At 37.7% G+C, this 23,649-nt stretch overlaps 1 protein-coding gene across 2 annotated transcripts; it reads right to left on the bottom strand.

The window, feature by feature from the left end:
* Positions 1 to 4,552: 4,552 nt before the first annotated feature.
* LOC140929110 (bone morphogenetic protein receptor type-1B-like) lies at positions 4,553 to 19,243 on the bottom strand. Of its 2 annotated transcripts, none has more exons than XM_073378971.1 (7): positions 18,915 to 19,243; positions 10,873 to 11,166; positions 8,593 to 8,710; positions 7,789 to 7,933; positions 6,178 to 6,844; positions 5,593 to 5,729; positions 4,553 to 5,122 (listed from the first exon to the last, which is right to left on the bottom strand). In XM_073378971.1, the coding sequence occupies exons 1-7, from the start codon at positions 18,991 to 18,993 to the stop codon at positions 4,946 to 4,948; spliced, it is 1,617 nt and encodes a 538-aa protein (XP_073235072.1). In that variant the 5' UTR covers positions 18,994 to 19,243; the 3' UTR covers positions 4,553 to 4,945. The 2 variants fall into 2 exon arrangements, with proteins under 2 accessions (XP_073235072.1, XP_073235073.1); XM_073378972.1 differs by having other exon boundaries at positions 7,789 to 7,918.
* Positions 19,244 to 23,649: the final 4,406 nt, after the last annotated feature.

The raw sequence follows: 23,649 nt of genomic DNA, 5'->3' as shown, positions 1-23,649 counted from the left end.
TCTCATTATTGGCAGGCAAAATCGAAAGTGAGTCGGAAGCATTCCGATTGCTTTTAACCAATCACAATGTGCAACTCATTCCTCGTGATTTTACCCGAAAACGGCGAAAAGTGACAACAATAAAAATGTCGATGACAAAAGCGACTTTGGTCTTTTGGTTTTTTCTTTTCTTTTTTTAATTTTCAGCCCGATATTTGTCTTTGAAACAAGCCCTAGCTTAGTCAGGAGCTGGCTGAGTGCGATGCAAACTGTAAAACAAGGCTTACTGTAAAGCTATGGGATTTTTCTTCCAATACCGTAAAATTCCGAAAATAAGCCCCTGGGCTTACAAATTAAAGGCCCTTTTTGAGGGGCTTTTTTTTGGAGGGGCTTATCTACGAAGGGAAATTTGCGTGTCAAAATCGATTGAGCTAGCCTTTCTAGTTGGGAGTAAATATACCGTTTTTGTTTTGTTTTACTTTGTATTTGAGGGCAATTTTCCAAGTAAAAGCCCCCGGGAAGGGAGGGGGGGGGGGCTTATATTTGGAGGGGCGATTACGATTTAAAGGAGGGTTTTTTGCGTTACCGGTTTGCAGGGCTCATGGAGGGGCTTATTTTCGGAATTTTACGGTATTTCCTCAGGGACGGCCTAGGTCTAGGTAGTGAACCTTTTCTTAAACGACTCGTCACTTTCGGCATTCTGTCGCCTTTCGCAATAAGCCTCTATGAAAATCTTCATGTAGTATTGCGCCCTCTTTCCTTTTGGATTTTGCAACTGTAGTGTTAATAAAATTATAATATCTTGACATCGTCAAAAAGATGGTTACGTTTACTGTACGGCATGCATAGCTGGCTTAAGTAAGTTCTATTTTTATTAAATATGTTTTTTTTTGTGGAGGGGGGGGGCCACCAAAAAAATCTACCTTTTGTGGGAGGGGGGGGCATGAGAAAAGATTTGTTGATTGAGGGGGGACAATGCAGTTATTAATGACAGCTCAAGAAATTCCACCAGCCAGCAAGTGTCTGGCCACCTCTCAAATCTCAAGATCTCTCCGAAGTATTCTTACTTGCGGTTCCTAATAAAGTAACTATAAAAAATGTTCAATGGAACAAAAGTCCCGACGGCTGCTGGAGTTTCTTTCTTTCCTTCTTATTTTTTTTGGAAAGAAACTACAACACGGCGCTTTTGTTCATAATTACTGTTTGTTGAACGTTCTCTTACTGTCTTTTTAAAGTGCCACGCAGCTTATCGGAATTCTCTTTTCCCGTTCTAAAGTCTGTTCACAAAACGTGCCCTGGGATTGCTCACAAAGCTCCTACAACAACTGTCACCACCTCCACTTTTCGCATAGCCCAAACGGTGGTTAATATGTATCTAACACTTTAAATCTCAAAGTGAAACAAAGTGAAACTAAAGCCAGTATGGTTTGTATATATAGTGGTGGAGCTACGCTCATGATGAGAACGTGAATAATTTCGTTACATACTGCTGCAGCATCCCAGGCGTAATGGTTAATGTTCGGCAACCACACCCTCCCCAAATTTGCTGGCGAATACACTTGGCAAACACGAAGCATCCAGAAGATAGACATGGCACAGCCCAAATGGAGGAAACCATAACCAGATTGATTATATCATGGTTAGGAGGCGCTTCATGACCAGCATAAACACCGCTAAGACAAGAACCTTCCCAGGAGCTGACATAGGAAGCGTCCATGATTTAGTGATGATGTCTTTTCGGCTACGTTTAAAGAAGATAAAAATGCAGGGCCCCACAAGGATTAACTGACATATTGAACGAAGAGCACTGAAGAAGGGAAGACACGAGACAGCAGAAGGGCAGAAAAGTACAGAGCAGTTAACCAGGAAATTAAGAAGAGCATAAAAAATCAAGAGTATCGGATTGACGCACAGTGTCAAGATATTGAAGATAACATCAGGAAGAACAATAGCAGGAAAACAAATCAGCCAGTAAAAACTCTAACTAGGATAAAACGAGGACAAACCAACACCATACGGGACAAAGCCGGGAATTTGCCTTACCGAAACCAAAGAAATTCTAAAGAGGTGGACAGAATACTGCGCAGAACTGTACAGCCACACAGTCGAAGGTGACCCTGAAAAGATGATTGTCCCACCGGCAACCAACACTGATAACCACCCAATCTTGCGGATAGAGGTCGAAGCAGCTGTGCAATTGCTGCAAATGACATCAGCATTGACATAAATCAACGGTGAAAAATTGGACGTGGTTGACAGCTTCAAGTATCTGGGCGCAGTCGTCACAGATCAGGGTTCCAAGTCTGAAGTACTGTCCAGAATTACACAGACAACAGCAGCAATAGCGAGACTGAAGACCATCTGGAACGATAAGCACATCCCTTTAAGTTCAAAGATCAGCCTTATGCGCTCTCTGGTTATCTCAGTACAGTTGTATGCCTGCGAAAGTTGGACGTTGATATCGGACATCCTGAGATGAGATGAGATGAATTAGGAAACTGCTTGGCATCTCATACAGAGACCACATCACCAAGCCATCGGGCCCTATGATGACATCAAGGTATGGGTATGAATCAAGATCAGCAGGGCTTACCAAGACAATTTTACAAGGTAGAAGAAAGGGTCGACAAAAGAAGCGTTGGGAGAATAACATCTCTGAGTGGACAGGGTTGAAGTTTTGCGACGCCTAAAGAGAATGTGAAACAAAATCACATGGAGGGAAAGAGTTGATAGGTCCCTTGCGCCCCAGCGGTCACCATGACTACAGGATAGGTGAAGTCAAACTAACCAGCATCTCTTTATAACGTAAACACCAACAAAATCAGAAAACAATATATAAAATGTTTTGGCGTATAGGCAAATTCTCTTTATTCTCTTCTTTAACTATTTTACACTAAGAAAAGTGCAGAGAATCTACATATTAATGTTATTTTGAGCTTTGAGGGTCAAATGAAAGAAAGTACTCGATTATTTAACACTAACTTGTTGGATCTAAGAGTGAGGCTTGGTTAAAACAAGGGAACAATGAGGAAACTGAAATGAATTTTGACCAACTTAAAAATTAATGTGACATTACTGTAACTTCAATTTTCACCACTAACTCAAGTCACAATGAGCAACTCAGGTGATCAGCCCTAGAAGCTGGAGAGTCAGGTCAAACTCACAAGAAAAATAGAATATAACATATTTTGCTCTTTGTATTTCATTTAACGTTAAAAATAGATCACAAAGTGAGACCGAAGTTGTACATCCCTTTTCTCAAACCAACAAGGCACCCAATAGTGAAAAAATAATTGTTAAAATTACCTCGTTATATTTACAGTCATATGCAATGAAACCACTTCCATCAAAAATGCTACTAAAAATAAATAATTTCAAAAAGCAAAGTAATCTTCCCCCTTCAATCAACAGGGGAAAAATCTTTTTTTAAGTTTTTTAACTCAATTTTTTTTTCTTTTCTTAAACATGTAAATAATAACCTGCAATGTAGGGTGTTATTTAGGTGCATGAGCAATAGAAATCAGTCTAGGTAACCATAAGCACCATGTTGACTTCCAAAACAAAAGATGAAGAGAGAAGGCGTGATGAGTCCTTTCAACCGAATCCCACCTTCAGCACACAAAGAAAGTCAAGTGTAATAGCCCGGGGCTGTGTATTGAATTTTGCTTACAGGCTAGTGAATTCTATTCTTAACCTACTGATAGGAAGGCCAATTTTTTCTTTTTGGCGAGGCAGGGGGAATTCAATTCTTGCAGGTCAAGAAATTTTAATGACTCTTAGGCTAGTATATGCTAGCTACAGCATGCTCTGTTTGCACCCTGCACCTTTCCTAATCATCATATTACTGTTGGGCTGTGTTTCTTCCTATCATCTCTTTGCCATTTGCTGTTTAATCAAAATGATAATTCATAAAGAAAATACAAAGGAAATTGATGTTTAATGAGTGTTTGGAAATCAGATGAAAAACTGCTCATTTTTGCATCCTTAATTTCCCCTTTTAAAATTATTTTGTTTGAGAAGTAATATCAAGCGTTCAACACAGTGTTCCATCACCAGATGAAACACCTCGAAGTTTGTCAAAAATACTCCACAGTGCATCGTATTTTCAACTCTCTTCTCAGTGTTTCTTCTGGTGATGAAACAATGCGTCTCATGCTTGATATATTACATGAAACACCAGGCATTATTCTGTTCAAGTCCTAAAATACACTTCATTGCAGGCTCTAAGATTGTACACTGACAATTATTCTTCATTTTCCTTAACTTTTATGGTATTTAATGCATCTAAGATGAAGGAAAACAAAACAATCTCTGTTTTGAGGTATTTCAAGGAGAAGCTAAACTGCAAATTTCTTAATTAGCTGCTGAGAGTTGCTTGTTTGAGGTTAAGGAACTCAATATACACACAATGCATTCCAAGTAAGGCTTAGTTTCATCATTAATCAATTAGTATCTAACCATTGAAAAGCCTTCATTTTCTTCAAAATGATCACTGTAATTGGGACTTTCAATAGCCCACAGCACCCACTGGTACACTGCTGGGTATTTTGTCCTGTCCCCCCCCCCCCCCCCCCCCCCGCTCTACTTTACCATGGTTTTTGCCTTTTAAAGTAATAATCTTTCAGAATTTGTCTTAAACTAAAACCTACTTCAAAACATATTGAATCCACTGCTGTTGAAATTTGTACATCATAATCACAGTGCAACAATAACAACAACTAATGTCAATATTTTGTTTGTTCTTAGCATGCCTTTATGTAACAGTATGACACTGAAGGAATGTCATGAGAGAGACAAGGATGACTTGTCTGATGCTGAAACTGGGAAGGTGTATGCACCACAGCATGTTCTTGATACATCGGATTAACAAGTTGTCGTGCAAAAGTTGGATATCTTGATGGAGAACCATGTGATGTCCTGACTGTGAACAGCATGAAGTCATTACTCATCGGTTAGCACTATCTTACTAAGCTGTTGTAACACTGGTACGAGGGCTGTCATCATCTAGCTCATATCGTTGGTCAATAAAATCCATCGACTTCTTGAGTTTGTTCATTGTCTTTTGCACTCTTAAAGCTGTCAAACGAGCAGCTGGATGTTGCGCCCAACACTCTGTCATCAGCTTGGCCATTGTTTGAAGAGTCTGTTGATTAATCAAAGTTGTAATTTATGATACTCCAATACTTATCACACAAACAGGTCCCTGATAGAGCCCTGAGTAATCATTATTCTAAGTTGACAAGACTCAGAAGGTAACTTTTGCAAACAAAACAATCTCAAAGTGTTTAACTAAACAAGCTTTTTAAGAACTTAGTTTTGGGTTGAACAAGCATTTAGTAAATAACAAGTACTCCTTTGATACTAAAAATAAGTTGTCTATGAATTTCAAATAAACTCTTGCCAAGGACACGTTAAAATGTGTTGATGGTATTAATAAATATATAATGTTACCATCCATGTTGAAAGAAACTTCATAATTCCTGTCAAACCAAATTTTAATATCATTTTAAAGGTTTGTAGTATGAGCAATCTGACCGAAGAGTACATTTGGGCAGTTAATAATAAACTAATAACAGCCTGTTTTCACTAAACTGCATAAAATGTTGTTTTTACCTCATCTCTGTGCCATCTATTAGGTATTGATGGCCGCCTCTTTTCAGTTAACACAACTTTCCTCACTTCATCAAAAGAGGGATCACCCGGAAGCATATCAAAGTAAGGTACTTGGTATTCTTCACACATTCCAGTTTCTGGAACAATGAAACAATTAGTTTAAGAAGTCTAAGAAGCGGTTACATCAAAGAAGATTTAATGGACAAACAGCCAATGGTATCATCACCATCAGAGAAACAACTGTAATATTGCATACTAAAGACCCTAAGACTGAACAATAAGTATTGGGACTGAGTATTAGTAAATGCTTTCAGACAAAATTTGTGTGCTTTACAAAATCAGATGTCATATCAATGCAATCAAGGACAGAAACGAGGTTCTGAGGACATAGTGTAACTGGTTTGAAATTATTCCAAAGTTCTACTTGTAGAGTACATGATCACATATTCATGGTCAAATCTTAAGGTCACTACTGTCTCAACTCAGAGTGACCATAATCAACTTTTTTTATAATCAATGGTTACTATATTGAACCAAGGTGGAAAAAGTTTATGGTGTACATGTATGCAAGGAGATAAAACTTACCATCTGAGAAACACCTTCTAGCAATCTCCCATAGAACCAGCCCAAAGGAGTAAATGTCTGCCATCTTAAATGCAGCAAAATTTCTACAATCCAAAGCATTGTCTAACACCTCCGGAGCCATGTATCTTCTAGTTCCCACTCTTGTGTCAGGTTTGATGTCAATTTCTTCAGTATCGGAAGAGTATTTTACAGCAAGTCCAAAGTCTGCTATGCAACATGTCAAGTTCTCTTTGACAAGAATGTTCTTGCTCTTAATGTCCCGATGTGCTATTGGAGGTTTTCCTTTGGTTCCCTGGATTTCTGTATGAAGATGAGTCAATCCTGCAGAAGCCGATAATGCAAGCTTGACCATAGTCTTCTTGTTAAGCCCGTGACATCGTAAGAAGTCATACAAAGAACCATATGGATGGTAATCTGTTATGAGGTACATTTGCGTCACTTGATTGCTTCCAATTATATCTGAGGCTATGAAACCCAGAACACTTTCATGTCGCAAAAGAACTGTCTGGTAAATCTCCGTTTCCCTCTGCCATGAAGATTCACAATGAGAAAGGAATATTTTGACTGCTACATCCTCTCCTCTCCATCTTGCCTGCCACACCTCACCATACCGTCCTTTACCAACACTCCTTATAAGAGTCACTTGCTTAGCAATGGTTCTCTGAACCTAAAAAGAAACATTTCACACTTTTAACACCATGTTACATGACTGTGAGTTATAGCCTGGAAGCATGCTTGTGGCATGATAACCAATGTCTGTTATTTCCATTGATACATTTCTTTGCTTTTGTTTTAGCTTTTGCTTTTTTTTAAAATAAATGTCACAGATAATCTAGTAAAATTAATAACCTAGTAGTGCCTCATTAGTCCCTAACATCTCATTAGAAGAGCAAGGCTGCTGTGCTCTAGCAGCAGCAGCACTCAGCGGCCTCTGGACCCTAATAGTTGCTTCAGGGTGACTAGAAAAGCTTAGTTTTCTAACAGAAATCATGTGCTGGGCACCCTAGAGAGAACTGGGCTGCCTTCAATTTTTCTTGGAACACAGTCACTTACTGGTATTCAATGCTGTGTGTGCCACACATGATATCTTCTTCTTCTACAGTGGAACCCCACCTTACTGCCACCTTGGTAAAACGGTCACCTCATTACAACAGCCACCTTTTCACAGTCCAGCAAAACGAGCATGCATTTTCTTATCAGAAACCCTCGTCAATGTGGTTACCAGTTTATACGGCCAACAGCCACGTTTTAAAATCCCATTAACAGTAGAATCGTTTATAATTTCACCCTGTTAATACTACCACTTGTTTTGAAATTTATAAAATTAAAATACCAGTGACCTGTTAAATTTCATTGACCTTTTAAGCTGAGCCTGTTCTTTTATTGTTGGTGACCGTGTTAAGGGATGTCCACTGTACTATTACTATGACATGTACATTGTAGACTGTTATGTATGTAAGTATGTATGAAACCATCTAGCAGGCTACATTAACCTTTCTCAAACAGATTCAACTATGAAAATTATGAAGTTTTTTTCATAGTACAATTTGTCTCAGTATTTTACAAAATGAAAATTTACTGAACAGACATAACTACAGATATTTAACTAACCAGAAGAGGCAATCCTGAACCACTTCCAGAGCTTTGGTCCAGCATGTCTTGGAGGGTTTCTCCTTTCGTCATATATGGACTGCCGTACTTCTCAAAGTCAAAGGGATGTGGTGTCTGTGATGCCTTTAACCTACAAAAACGTTTCCTTAAGTCACCGAAAAAAGACCAAAACAGTTTTTCAATACTTAACTCTAGGTAAATGACTAATGTAGAAAAGAATCATATGACTGTGGCGCTTGTGAGAAACAACTGAAGAAAAATGACGGCAGGTTAGCAAGCGAACAGAAGTTGATAAAAACAGTGAGTGGGCATGAATTGAGAAAGTCCTAATGTTCAACTCTGACCAAACACTTCTGCTTTAAAGTGGTAAACTGACACCATCAACTCAGTCAAGATATAACCAATCTTAATGCATTACTTTTTGCTACAGTGCAAGGTGATCACTGCGTAGTTAGTACATATAAAAGCACCGGTCTGCTGAGAGAGAGATAGCGCATTCAAACCCACCATCAGATCAATACTAGGGGTTTTAAAATAACTAATGAGAATGTGCTGCCTTTCTTCTGACATCTACAAAATCCTTAGACATTCCAGCCTTCAGGGATAAGGATGAAAAACTGTTGGCTCCATCTCACAGTTCTTTCACTTTCCTGGTTCTTGAGGATAGAGGTCATTTTTCATCCCCTCCCACTGTGTTGATTTACCGTTACAAAATTCAATGAATAAATAGAAAGAAATGACAGAGAATCCTGTCATTGCCAGTTTTAAGGAAGAAAATGAAACAAAATAGGACAAAATACTCACCGATAACAAAAGAATGAGAGAAATATTATAAATATCACGCCGCAAACACCAGCACTGATAAAAAGAATTTTGTATGTTTGGATGGCATCACCTTCAGATTCCTCACGAAGAGGCTCAACTAAACACAAGCAAAGAAATGAAGCTAAGTCAAACAGACATGCATGTAGTTACTCATAATAAGTAATTAAGTAATTATTACTTGAAAAACAAAACTTTTATTGTATTCCACTAATCATCAAAATGAAACCTAGATTTATGGGTATAGCTGGGAGGGAAGGAACCCCTCCCTCAGGGGGCCTATGTTTTCCAGTTAGTACTCATCCCCATAAAGCAGGTCTTTGCCCAATAGAGGCAGAGGAAATAAAATTTGCTACGACATAGTCTCTGACTATAAATCAGAAGACTTGCAACCATTCCTAAACACTGTATCTCTATAATTATGGCTACTGATGCATTAGTAATGAATCTTACACTATACCACTCCCATATCACTGAACAGCACTTACAAAATGCATTTTGCAGTACACATTAGAAAGTACAGTTTCCGTCTTTAATCATAACTATAACAAAATTCTCAAATCTGATTGGCTATCAACTGCCCTGATTTCAGCCTTAATTGGACAATTTAATAAGACAGTACTCGTGATAAAACAAATCGGACTCCCGCTGCGCGGTTGTCCGATTTTGTTCATCACTCGTATGATTACAGACCGAATTGGACTCCACTCAGTCCTGTTATCATTACTTATTACAGAGCTTGAAGGTGATTACAAACATATAATCATGGACAGTAGCCTACATAACTTGTCTTGAGAAGTCTGTACTGAGCAAGAATATGAGGTAACTGCTTGTCTATCTCGTTCATCACCTCATAATTTCTCACTTTAAATACATGATTGAAACATAGCTGACCTCTAATTTTAACGGCTTTTACTGAAGAAAGCCTTAAGTAATTTTTTTGTTGGTATGGCTATATTTTATACAAGTACATTTAAAAGAAAATTCATCCATAGTGATTTTGTGAACTGTATATCTTTGATTTTTCATGACTCATTGGGTCAACACCTTTGATATTGATTGCGAGTTTGGGTTTGAATACTTCAACTACAACTTTATTCTTAAAAAGACTTGTCATTTTCCGTTTGTCATATGTCACATTTTTCCAAGTTCAGTTTGCCTCGAACTGGCTGACTTTTTAATATTTACTTGCCGTTTACACATCTGTGTTCAGATACAGAACTACTAGAATAAAATACCATTATTTTCTTGAACGTTATACAGCCCAACTCAGAGCAAAATATTAACAACAGTAAAAATAGGAGTTTGATGGAGCTGTTGTAAACAAGAGACAGAAGCACAAAGGGTGATATTGTACTTGTAAACAAAATTCAGTTTGGGAGCCATTGCTGCATTCTTGGTTCTTAAGTACTAAAATAACTAAGAGATGCAGTCATCACAGTTTTTATTGTTTCATATCTATGTGAACACGGAAAATCAAAACCATAATTACCGACTACTGTACATCTATTCTGGGAAACATCTATTCTAGAAAGCTAGTTTACAATGCAGGGTCAGATTATTTACACCTACAATAACTCATTCTGTCATTCTTACTAAATCAATTTGTGACAAATCTATATATCACCCATGCATACTTGATATCTGTGCACAATATACATGTGATATTGATAGTGCTGCAGAAGTACAAGTGGTTTTATAGAAATAAAGCATCTTAAGAGATTAGAATATTGGTGGCACTTTCCCCTCAGTTCAAGTTCAAGCATTGAATTCTATTCTTCAAATTAGTACATTAAACTTATGCCTTGTGATAACATTAATAGATAAGGTAAGTTCGAGTGTTCTGGAGAGGGGAGGCGTGGGGAGAGGAGGGAAGGGGAGGGGAGAGGAGTCTAATCTTCCATTTCTGTGTATTTTCATACAGGCTACCCTGTCCCTCTAAGATGGCAGCAAAATGTCACAGTTTTCGTTCACATAAATAATAAAACTATTAATATCAGCCATCTCAGGGATGAGCTCTTTATTCACAGATTCCTGCTCCATGGCAAATGAGTTACATGCCATAATATCAACAGTTGAGCAGAAGTAATGTACTTGGTGTAAGCTAACGAATGCATAAGATAATTTATAGAAAAGTGTACAAAGGTTCAGCCTTCATTCTAGAAAAAAAAAAGACTGGTTTAACAAGATGGCTTGCAAGCTATTTTGTATTTATACAAAAGCAGACTGAGAATTTTTTGTAGACTCAAACAAAGTTCTTACCAGTAGTAGGAGGTGCAGTTGAAGGCAAAACAGGGCGTAAATCTTCATTACACAAGTCTTCATTTTTGCAGCATTTCACAGAAAGTAGTTTGGCATGCACATGATCTGGGGTGTTACACTGCATAAGTGCCTTCTCCTCTGATGGCAAACAGCCATAAGTGATAAACTCAACACCATCATCATCATTGTCCACTTCAATCTTTTTATAACACTGCCCATCTGTTGTGCATGTTTCATTGATGTGGTCTCCAGGGCAAGAATGTGTGGTACACTTGCATCTAATGCTACCAGTTTCTAAAAAAAGGAAATGCAATGTGAATAAAAATTTATCCTCACCACGAGAGGGTACAGCTAATCAACTACATCAATTAATTTTGGAAGGTTATCCAGGGGCTTTCACCATGGCAAGCTAGCCCCTCCATAGAACACAACCCTGACGGCTGGTTAATCTCTGCCACCAACAGGGTTGGAAAGTTACTGTTAAGTCCAGTTGCCCCTGGGGCAACCACAAGACTTGCCTGTCCAAGTCAACCTCTTAGTCCAGTTCAATCCAAGAAAGTAAAACACTGAGGTTCATTCCTACCGAGCATTAGGTAATCTTTTACCAAGTTTGTAACACAATCGCATGACGGTTTTATAGGTCAAGTTCATAGTCGATTCTACATTAAACAGAGGCGACTAGTGCGATAGGCTGTAAAATTTTCACTTCGCTTGCCATCCCAAATAACTCCTCTGCGCCCTGTGCTATTAGTTTTTAGTCTTGTTTGCTTTAAATAGTGGCAAGATTAAGAAAATGCGAATGTTTCTTTTTTTTGTCTGTGGGCCCCAAATTCGGTCCCAGGCATTCCCAGCAGGGACCGTGAAAACTGGGGGATAAGTATCTCGGCATGATGAAAGCCATGCAGGGAAGATTGATGCGAAAGATGTAGAGATTTTCCTGAAAAAGTTGGTCCACGAATTCTATTGCTTCAAAGTGTTGATTACTTTGGAACTTGAAAAACAGAAGAATCTTAGATGAGCAAAACAATGGTGAGGCTGTGTAAACATTCATTGTATGCAAATGAGTCTTGTGATGAGCATTGGGTTTATTTTCGGCAGTGATTGAAATGATTTAGATAACTGGACTGTCAATTAAAAAGGGCGTGAAAAACTAAAACCCAAGAAATCCTGTTTCCTGTAGGAAGCCACGCTGTTGCAAAGGCAAAGAGTTCAAAAGCAAGTGAATTTAAAATTCCCATGAATCGATGTTTTATGGCAGATTCACCTTGTGGTATGTAATGACAGATTTTCGCAGTTGTTAATCGATGTTAAGACGTGAGGTCACGTTGCACTTTACAGAATGAGAAATCAACGACTAAGTTAACCTTAAACTATTCATCACCTGTGTCACAGATGCATTACCGGTAGCTTTGTACCTAACGGTCATGCACTCTGCTTACAGGGCTTCATTTCCAATAGAATCTACTAGTCTACAAACTGGAATTAGTGTATTATTTTTCTACTAGTTTGAGAGATGTGTTTTTATTTTAAATACTGATGTCTTTGTTGACGTTTCCTTAGTGTCATAGATTCCCAAGGTCTAGCCTCTTTGCTTCATATTGCCTTTGACTGTGGAAGATTCCTTGAAATTACAGTATAATATGATGATTGCATTTTTAGGAGCTAAGCATTCTCTTGATTTCGACGGATAACAATAGAACACAAGGCATGACAAGGAAACGTCACAAGAGAAGCAGAAGAAGGGCGTCCACAGTGTGGTGTTTCTTTCATTGCTAAAATTTAACTTCATCAAAAAATCATGTTTGAGCAATCTCATAGTTTTTATTGAGGCAAATAACTAAATAATAAGTAATGGTTTGCAAATCGTTGCAAATTCTGTACCCAACTGAAACATTACAATATTTTTCCAGTTTTAAAAGGGAAGGCATGCGAAGTTTCTGACTATTATATACACTAAAGGCAGTCAATGGTTACTGTGTAACCAAGCTAGCTAGCATTTTTTTTCCTCCTTCCGCACATAGTCCTTATGGCTTACACGCCCATCAGACACAGGCCCCTTAAGAATTAATTGCCTCCTCATTTCTTATCTTGTCTCCAAGCATGGTCGAGTGGACGTTTTTAGAGCATCTGATTTCTTATCTAATCTCCAAACAAGCGAGACTTCAGGCTTTTAAGAGCATTCCTGTTCACAATAAAATGTGCCTCACTTGTTTTATGTTTTTTATCCCATCAAGGCGAAAACTGTTGCTACCTGTTTGGCTTCAAAATGTGGATTTATCTTTTGAAAACCATCTGCCATAACTACAAATCATAGCGTTTTCTTTCAGAACAAATTGCAGCCGTGATTGCGAAGTCCTCGCTTGAAAGTGTTATGCAAAAAGAACAGGGCGTGGGAAGGAGACTCCCTCCTGCTCACCCCGTTCTTTCTTACACCCATTCAAAGAAATCCCCCATGAATCTTAAAATGTCTGATAACACACACTTTTTTTAGCTTTCTAATTCTTGCACCTCTAATCTGCTGTAGTTTCATCTGTTGTCACGGATTCCAAATTGATGCAGTAGAGGAGGCTCGTACATTTTCTATTTTACAAGTAAACAGAGAATCAACAGGCTATGGGAAAAACATGGCAGTAATGTGGAGCACATCTCACAGTAGTGCATCCTGGACTACGTTTACATGCATAAACTGCTGATTACTGCACAGGCTCAATCAAGCCAAACATTGAGTTCGGAGTACATTTTTTCCCGCATTTGTTTTGTGTTCAACTAACTTTTAGGTATCATGAACCCTTCCACGGAAAAAAGCTGTCATATTTATTTCTCTTTAGGGACTAATGACTCAGCAGATTGGATTGTCCAAGAGGCAACCAATGAGCACCAAACTAAAATCTTGCCTGAGGGATTTTGTATTCACTGCTATGGTTTTGGGCTACCATTCTTTGTGACTGGCTAAAAACTAGAAGCAAAGGCAAAACAAGCTGTAACTTAAACTGTCTATATCTGACAGTTAGTTGTAAGTTGTGAACTAAGGTTAAGTTGTGAATTTCCTTGGTCTCAAATGAATGACTAAGGTTGGAAAAAAAGCTTGACTGAACACTGGCTTAGTGTGAGAACAGATTTTACCTACAACATAGCTACATAATATAACATTACTAATATAGAATCTACTGAACTGGCACTTATCATCCAACCCATACCACCTGTTTAAATTGCACTGATGATGCTACTTCATAAAGCACTAGTCAAGTTGTTATCCCTTATGAAGCAGTAACTAGTAATTAAACACTTAAAGTAAACCAGTTCCAATATCAACCTAGTCAGCATAACATAACTACCCCCCAAGCTATTACACAAAGAACACTTACATACTAACCTGTATGTGTAATAAAAAGAGACCTTGGTATTTAAATTTACTATCTCGATGATAAATAAGTACATGTACACGAGTGAATAAGAATTGCAATATTTTATTGCTATATTATTGTAAGCATGTTTATCATTATTATTAATATTATTATCTATTATCATTATTATTAGTATTTTTAAAACTATTATTAGTGCATGAACATACCAACAACCACACAACGATAGTCCAATATATATGTATACGTGTCAAGGTACAGTGCATATTACACTACACTATACTAATATCAATGGTTCCCCCACAAAGCATAAGAATCACTGGTAAACTAATTAAATGCAAACTCTTGTATAATTGTATTAACAAATGGACTAACATTAAGTTGTGGAAAATAAAAACAAGAAAAAAGGAATTTGGCAAAATGGCTATGACTGTGATCAGAGTTTAACACAAATTATGCCATAAGACATACCCTTACTGATAAATAACTACTGCAACATTATAATTCTTCAACACTATTATTTTTAACTCAAGTCAAACAAGCAATATATTAATTTTGTCAATTAATGCATTCTTAGACTTCCAATAGCTTAACCTAACCCATAAAGATTGATCATCAAGTACCACCTGGACATAGAGTTCATTCTCTATGAAAAAAACAACTAAATCTGCAATTTTCTCTTTGCACTGATCTACAGAAATCATTTGTTTCAAGGCCTTATATTGAGAGTACATTGCTGTAAACAGCTTTAGGAAAAGTATGGTGAAGTTAGGAAGTTTAAAAGGGCAAGCTCTTTAAAGGCATCTTTGTCTTATCATGACTTCCCTAACTATGGAGCAGAAAAGGCCATATGACCATAAAGATTTTTATTGATACACTACCAGCAAAACTTATTTATCCAATTTACTGTAAGTACTCTTGGTTGAATGATCAAGATACAGTGCATTGTAAAGCAGAATATTTACTAAGTAACAATATAGCAAAATAGCCACTCACCATGACATCAACCACCCTGGACATTTTTTATGCACAACTCCTAACAAGCATGTTCTAACTTAAAAGGCATCACAAAACTGTTTTACAGGTGTATTTATGTTTGTCTTGCCCCAACACATGGACCCAAAGTATACAAGTTTCTAAACAGAACGATTTCATAAATAAGCCTACTGATACTTTGTTTCACTAAGAAAAAAGAGCAGCTGTACAAATGAATGTCTAAATTATATCCCCAAGTCATTTAATTTCAAAGTTGCTTGAACTCTGTCCACAAAATTACACACCAGTTATGTGTTTCAAGTAACAAAACTAAATTCCACATAAACCTGATAAGGGCACATCAATATCTTAGTTTTGTATGAAAGAACATTTTTTAAAACTCTGAATGAAATCTTATACTACAATAACATCTCTACATGTAACTTCTGCATTGAACAACAGTGATCTGTCTCCAAAAACCCAGACTTTTTTTCCTAAATCTTCTTAACTTACTGCCAAATGTCCTTCCATCGATTTCACATCCTGAACATACTACAAATTAACTACTGTAAAATCATTCAGAGATCTCATCTCTGAGAGGTTGTAAGGCTACCATCATGGGAGGCTTGCATATTGGATGTACAATGATTCCATATTGTATAGTATTGCAGCAGTATTATTGCACATAAAAACACTGAACATCATGAATTTATGAACAGTCTTGATAAGTCAAAATTAACAACATAATATTTCACATCAAAAATATCAATCAGTTTTGTTGTGAGTGGCTGTTCAAATTTTAAATTAAAGGTTATCCTTAAAAGAATTATATATTTTTTACTGTTACAGTGTATGTGTTTCTTTGAGGTACAATTAGCACAAGGACATTATACTTAAGATTACAAGAGGGTAGTCTAAAAACTCAGGGAGGCAAAGCAAGACAGATAACAATTTTCATTTTGCAATAACAAAGGTCAGTATTTGATCTTGATAAAACTAAGTGCATTTTTACCTCAAAGGTATTGCCAATGATATTGAAAAACTTCATGAGTTTGAAGAATGACCTAGTATATAGTTTCAAACATGTAAACTATCATTTTCAAAGGCACCAAAATGGAACTGGAAAAAAAGACAGACATTATTTTGCCACCAGCTGCCCCACATTTAATCTGTATAATTTTAATTCACTTTTGAATTAGTCTGCACAGAAGAGCTTATACTATTGTACACCAAAACAATAAGGTGTAGAGGGCACATGGTATATAACACGCTAATTGGGAATGAGGGCAATATAATTGATTTAAACAATGCACCACCGCGTTATTTTGATAAAGTAAAGCAGAAACAATGCAAAAAAATTCAATAGCAAATATGGTTGATTACTGGAGGAAATATACTGGTACATTAGCTACTCTAACATGAAGTTAAGAGTTCGATATGATTATTTTCAAGGTTACACTAATAATGGTATTTTCTAACTGGTAAAAATAATCTATATGGTTATCAGTTTTTAGGGAGTAATAAATAAATGAAACACCTGGCTTTACAATTATTTGACTTTAAAATATGTTGGAGAGTCCTGTTAGCTACAATTGAAGGTCTCCAAAGTGAGATAAGACAGATATAAATGAAACTTACATCGAAATAATTTTTGAAACACCATGGTTACTAAAAAATAAATATTGTACATGTATGTGCTAGGGAAACCATAAGGCAGAATTTCCAGATTTCCCTTTTGGCGTGTATAATAATTATAATACTTATTAAAAGATATATGATTCACTTCTTTAATAATAACTTACGTTGCACTTTGAGAAGCGAAAGCTATTAATTAGAGATCAAGCTGTACTGTAATTCTACAAAAGATCAATGAACATAAAAGAAAATAGAAATGCAGACATGTGTAGTTAAATGTACAGACACAATAACACAAATACTACTTTATAATTGAAAACTTCGCCCAAATCTACGAGAAAACAGTAATTAGGGTTATAAGAAAAGAATCTAAGAGTTTTTTCTTTCAACCAAATGAAAACTCGTAACAACTTTGTCGTCCTTTTGCAAACTATAGACACTTTACAACAATTCATATTTGCTTAGAAAACTAACGATTAATCCATAATGCACTTAAAATTGTGAAAAAGCAAATACGAACCAACTAAACAGTGCATGCTTCCTTTGCACAGTTTACTCGCAGTTCATGAGGAAGTTCCTTTTTCGCGAAGATGATCAGCGATGACAAGTGTAGGTACCAAATGACAAATGATATTTAGTTCCGAATCATTTCAAAACCAAAATTAAAGTGGAATGAAACGGTTATTTAATCGTTGTTTTTTGAATACTTAAAAAAAGGAAAATAAATTGTTCTATAAAAACGACTTTTTATAGCAAAAAACTGAAATTTCGACTCTTAGCAATTACGTCAAGTTCCAACGTTTACATAACATACGATTTTAACTCACAGAAGACAAAGACGTGTTTGTATTTGCTCATACGTTTTGAAAAAGTACTCTATTCACAGACTAAAAATTTCAATTTCTTATTGTCGGACAAAAGAACTACTCGAAGTAGTTAAAGGAGTTTTACGTTAAGTGATTTTGATCCAGTGTTCGTTTAATACCGTGTTACAAACTGGCCGCGCGTAAAACTATAAGTTTTAGTTCAAAACAAAAGCACTTTTATAGGCGAGATTTAATTTGTAAAAGAACTAACAAGCTACTGTTTGAGGAAGAAAGATATAAAGCCAGGAAAGATGGATCAATTTGCTGTACACGAGAACGTGAGTAGGATGAATTTAACGATAACGATATTGTGGATGCGATATAATATGGTCACCAAAAGTCAAAATTTTATTCATCTTCCTGGCGTCCGGCAGCTTCCAGAGATCGAGGGACTACAGCCACAATGTCTGGGAGCTTCCACAAAAATGCGCTTAAAAAAAATGAGCGATGAAAGTAATATAGTGCAACAGAGTCTCAATTTGCATGAAATTGTAGATCCGATTTGACGGATAGAGCAAGAAATAAACACCGTCATTATTGTGTGAAGCTTTTAAAGAGAACACCCGATTTCACGAAAACGCGATATTATTAGCTGTACCACAAGATCATTAAAGAACCTCCACAAAAATTTAGTGCAAAGTGCATTTTCAGATGAACCAAAACTACTAATGCATGTGAACTTGCTACGCGAAAAACATCACCCCACAACACGAGGGCCGGAGCTGCCGTGTTTTGACGCGCTTGCAGAAATAACTTTGTGGCTCGTATGATCTGCAGACCGGTATAAAACGTTATAAACGCTTCGAATTTTGCCAATTATTTTGATATCACCTTTTAAAAGCTATGTCGTGAAACATATCGACTAAATACGTTGCGTGGGGCAAACTAGAATGTATGATGCGTGTCCGCGTCGATTAACAACACTCGTTCAGCTGAACTTTTATGCGTTATGCCGATTACAATCCAATTTTCGCACCCAAACGATTCAACAAGAAGCTACATGCGATAGCTTTCGATACCAGATTAGATTTCCAAGCGAAAAAAAAAATCGCAGCGACTCTCAATAAGGTTTCCCGAGGCGTTTACAGACGAATGCGACTTCATGCCGCCTTGAAATAGAGCGGGTTCATATTTGTTCATGCTCCGAAGATTCACACCTTTCATGAAAGCACAAATCAAAAATTAATCACTTAAGACTGCTTACCCTGGGCCAGAAAGCAAAGAAAGATGAAGCAGCAAAGGTGAAATACACTTGTGCCAGTTCGTGTCGCCATGTTGATCATCTGCGGCTATGAAACTCAGCCATCCATTCGAGTTTGATTGAAAATATAATGGGTACAACACAAAATGTGACGTATTCTTGTGTACCCCCTACTGCGAAATCCTATGCAGAGCTTCTCGAAATAGCGGCCTTGTTTGACAGTAGTTGCGATAAATTTGAGTCCAAAATTTGCAACGCAAAAACAGTGTTAAGCGGTGCCGCCTGTTTGAGTCACAAAGTCGTCTGCTCTTGGGGGTCTGATATTTTCAAGGAATTTGACAGCTATTAGACGGCTAGTTATGTATTTACTTTGTAAAAGGAAATAGACCTTGCTGAGAACAATACCATACTAATCATTCCTTTGAAAAGAGCCAATCACAGATCAGATTAGCGACTTCTCACTGCAAAACAATACGTTGCTAAAAGAAAACGCTCTTTCAGTAAATGGAGTTCAGGGTTGTTTTTGGTTCATATAATTTTTCGCAGTATAGTGAGAGGAAGAAAAAGAGCGTCACCTTTGTTAGAGTCGTCCATGAAGGGAGACAGCCAAGTGTTATGTCAATTTGGAATGTTAGTGCTATTTCCTCCACAACTGTAGAGGAAATATGGAAGAGAAGTCACCTGGAAACCACAAACGAGGAATGGACTATCGGATATTTTATTCTTTACAAAGCATGTTATGATGGTTTCAGCGATTTCGCTTCTGTTTCCTTTATTTATCCTTCTTTATGTCAAGTTTACTGGAACCTTTTGAATGTTGGCGAAAACCTACATAGCAAAACAAACCTGTCGAGCTGTCTAATCGTGATACTCTTTTCAGTTTTTGTTGCTTGGTAATTGTAAGTGCTTTTTCATAGTGGTCAATTAGACTGGCACTGAAGAAGTCGGGCCGCGGAGTCTAAAGGAAATATTGAAAGAAACAAAAAAAAACGTTTACATATTCTCCCAGCTGTACGGTCAGTCTTCGCTTTTTGTTCCTCGATTTTCAGGGATATAGATCGGTTTTTGAATAAAATACACAGAAGTCTCAGAGTTGGCCTGCGCTGATCGGAAACGCTTTCTACGCAGGCTAGGCCATCTCAGAGTACTTCCTTAGTCCATAGAGACCAGAGAACCCGTCTGTATTTTTGATACAATAATAACCATAAGCTCCCTAGGTACCGGATTTAGCTTAGCCGATTTGAGCCGAAACAAAAACAAGACGCCGTCTTGCAGACGAATCACAGAAAACGAGTACAGCTTTAATAACTCATCAGTCGAGTCAGAGAAGTGGTCAGTATTGCCTGGGCTTTCGATAATTGCTGTAGGCTCAATAAGTCTCGATTTTTATAACTAAGATATTGGATAATAATAATCAAACCCTAATTTTAACTCTTCGCTTTGTTTTTCTAACCAGCTACCTGACCTGAGAATATGATACCCGGCTGCGATTTTCCCCGGGCTCCGCGACTTGCCCAGGTGCTCCTTGTACACATTGTTGAAGAAATCAGGCAAACTAACCTGACATAAGGCGGACCTATTAGAAGCGCTTTCCATCCTTGTTTTCCTCATTCAACCTAATAAGACACTAAGTACACATGTACAAATTAGTAGTTCCGCAATAACCTACGATTAGGCTTTTAATCATTTACAGTTTTGTTTGTTTTAGCGGATTTGTTTCTTCATAAGCTGTTATTGCCTAAAATAAGATTTCTTTTAGTCTACTTTTGATGACTTTTAGTTCTTTAGTTTGGTCAGCTTAGTAAACGAAAGGAAATAACAATGGGCATACGGGCCAAAAGTTTTGCGGCCACTTTCTCTGGTGCCTGCATGCCGCATCGAAGGTGCCGGGGCACCGACCTACTCGTAGTACGACTCGACAGTGAGAAAAGGAAATTGCTAAAGACGAGACATCTAGAAAGCTCGAGAATTACAACTCATTTCTTGGCTTGACAATTCGATCGAGCTATTCTGCCAGTTTGAGAAGTGCTACAGAGGAAGAACTTGATGAGAGAGAAAATTAATATATTTTATGTATACTCAGTATTGCAAGTATCTCTCTCCCATTTTTCCCGCCGCCACCGCCCCCTTTCCCAAGTCGTGCGCGTCTTATTTTACTTATTTATGTGCCCACTGTACTATTTGAGAGCCTGGCACAGGCTAGCTGCAGTCCTTCGCTTCAAGCAGAGGCCTCTCATTCGTAAACTGGAGTCTTATCTTATCCGCTTTCAGATTTTTGTTTACGTGCAAGCATAAAACATTCTTTTTTTCTGCCTGCTTGTTGAGCTTTCCTCCGGACAAAAAAATGATTACACTACATGCCACGATTAACGAAGGCGTGGCTTAAGAGATCCGGGTTTTCTAAGTGCTTGACCAAGAGCCATTTTGACCAAGAGCCATTATGGCTCTTGGCATGACTTACTATGCGCATGCTTACATCTTACCTCTCAAAGGAAACGCTCTTTGACCCCAAATGTGCGATGGAGAGTGCTCCCTCGAAATGAAATTTAAGAAAAACTTCACTCGGGTTACTTTCATTGACAATGAAGAAGAAAAACTGTGGTATAAAGCAGAGCAATTCAGCATATGCGAAATAAGAATTTAGGAAAAGATGACTGTAATAACCAGAGTTGAAGACCTGATCACAGGGGATCTCGAATTTTGAAATCCTCCTTCAAAACATGGCAAACATGTACTAGCTCATTATCTCCTGAATAGTAAACCTGTTTTTCAATTTTAAGCTGAACAGGTTAGCCTAACGGTCTCAAAAAGTAGGTTTTTACTTGCGGGTTTGCATTTTCTTTTATTTCAAACTGGCAAGGTGTTGCTCACTCGGAAATGAATTACCGCGGATAACTAGCATTAATTCTAGTGTGTTGTGTGAAGTCAGAACAGTTATTAACGGCCCAAAATACTCCCGCGATCCAATGTCAAAACAACCACAAAAGCTTGTGTCGCAGTATTTGAAGGAAGGGGCGGCTCTCTGTACAAATGGTATACATGACAAGAACAGCTGCGTGTTATGATGATAGTCCTTTGCTGTGAACATAACCCCAGGTGTCGGAATCCAAAAGGTCGAACTAAACATTTCACACTCGAGGGCGTTTTTCCGACGCGGGTTGAGCTGTGCATCTTATTTTTCCTGTTTCTGCTCTCCTGTGACCAGGAAAGAAGGGATTTTGTTTTTCAGTGTTTAGCTGATACGAAGGAAAGCTGAGGCAGGAACCAGAAAAAATAACAAAAGACCTTCTAGTTCTTCTCTACTGTCGACAACTTTCTTTTTTATCAAGTCTTTTATATAAGTCTTGCTTACCGCTGATATTTCGCCAGATTTTTTAGTCTTGTTCAGAGTATCGCCTGAAAAAAAGCCTAAACAAATCAAAAGTTATTCCTTCTACGATTGAGACAGAGAGATTTTCTCATGGCAGCCTTAAAATCTTGGTTACCCCTCTTATAATATTCTCATGTAGTATAAAGAAACATTTTAACGCAAAAAAAAAAAATACAGCTGAGATAAACGAAAAGTTTTTAAACATCGAAAATAAATCCTAAGATCCAAAAGTATGAAGAGGTTTCGTTGAAATGGTCATAAAATTCAAGTCCTTGTTAAAAAATAATTTAAAAATTTCTCCTTCTTTTTACTTGTTTCAGGCCGTTACAGGAAGCCTGCAATTTTTGTCGGATAACTGATGAAGTAGATGGTAAGGAATGCAAACCAAGTTTGATTAATTGGTAAATGAAAGGGTTAGGGGTTTCAACTGCTCGAAGCAGTTTCTCGTTTAGTTACTGCTGAGGACAGTCTATCGAGTAGGAGTGGAATAGAAGAGACCCGTTAAGTTTGTTAATTCTGCACATTAACTAAATTTGTAAAACACATAGCGCCGACAGTATGGCGGTCGCCAAACAGCCGCATAAAAACTGAATAAGTAGTTAAAATCGCAGCTTGCAATTTGCCTGCAGAATGCAAAGCTGAAGCAAAATTCGGATAGATCAAGCATAACACAATCTGTAAAGAGGCCTTTATCCAACCTCGTCCCCAGGGCTTTTCCCTTAAAAAATGGGTGGGACGGGTTGCATATAAATTAGCTTCTCAGGAATATTTAGGCTATACACGTGACCAGCCGATGACAGGGCCTTTTCCCGCCCCATCCATTTTTTAAGGGAAAAGCCCTGGGGACGAGGTTGGCCTTTATCCACTGCTTCAAGCAACTCATCTGTAATTTTGATAAGGATAGTTTCGCTCTAAAACCCGATTAGCATTTGTACAGTAGATCGTGATTAGTGAGAAAAACAATGAAGTGTTTGCAGACATGTTTCTCAAGAGTGTTCGAAATGACAGGGGGGACTGATATAGGTCTGTAATTGTAAATCGGAGTGACACGAGCGACAGCTCAATAGTTCCAGGACGATAGCTGTGAGGGGTAAATCTTTAACATTCAGCTGAAGCAGTTAAACTTGCTTGTAACAGACCTCGTGAGAGCTTGCCTGTAGGCTAAAGTTAAACCACCGGCCACTTCATTGTGTCAAGAGACCTTGATTAATGAATTTACTCGATTAACCGCCCTGGGCGCTTATTAAATTTTTGGACCTTGAGAGATCTTGAGAGTGGGCGCTAATTCGAGGTGGGCGCTTATTCGAGGCCGGGCGCTTATCAAATTTTCAACATTTTCAGCGAGTGTAGTATGTTTATTTTGCAACA

The sequence above is a fragment of the Porites lutea genome, chromosome 2 (genome assembly GCF_958299795.1).
Source record: "Porites lutea chromosome 2, jaPorLute2.1, whole genome shotgun sequence".
Taxonomy (NCBI): domain Eukaryota; kingdom Metazoa; phylum Cnidaria; class Anthozoa; order Scleractinia; family Poritidae; genus Porites; species Porites lutea.
The sequence above is the reverse complement of the archived record's forward strand: the minus strand, read 5'-3'. Positions and strand labels throughout refer to the sequence as shown.

Bases quoted from the DNA above. Each gene is read 5' to 3' on its own strand.
- LOC140929110 (XM_073378971.1), bottom strand. From the start codon at position 18,993: ATGATCAACATGGCGACACGAACTGGCACAAGTGTATTTCACCTTTGC. The intron at 5,730-6,177 runs GTAAGTTTTATC...TCATTGTTCCAG, and splicing joins TAGAAGGTGTTTCTCAGATG to AAACTGGAATGTGTGAAGAA. The intron at 5,123-5,592 runs GTAAAAACAACA...ATTAATCAACAG, and splicing joins ATAGATGGCACAGAGATGAG to ACTCTTCAAACAATGGCCAA.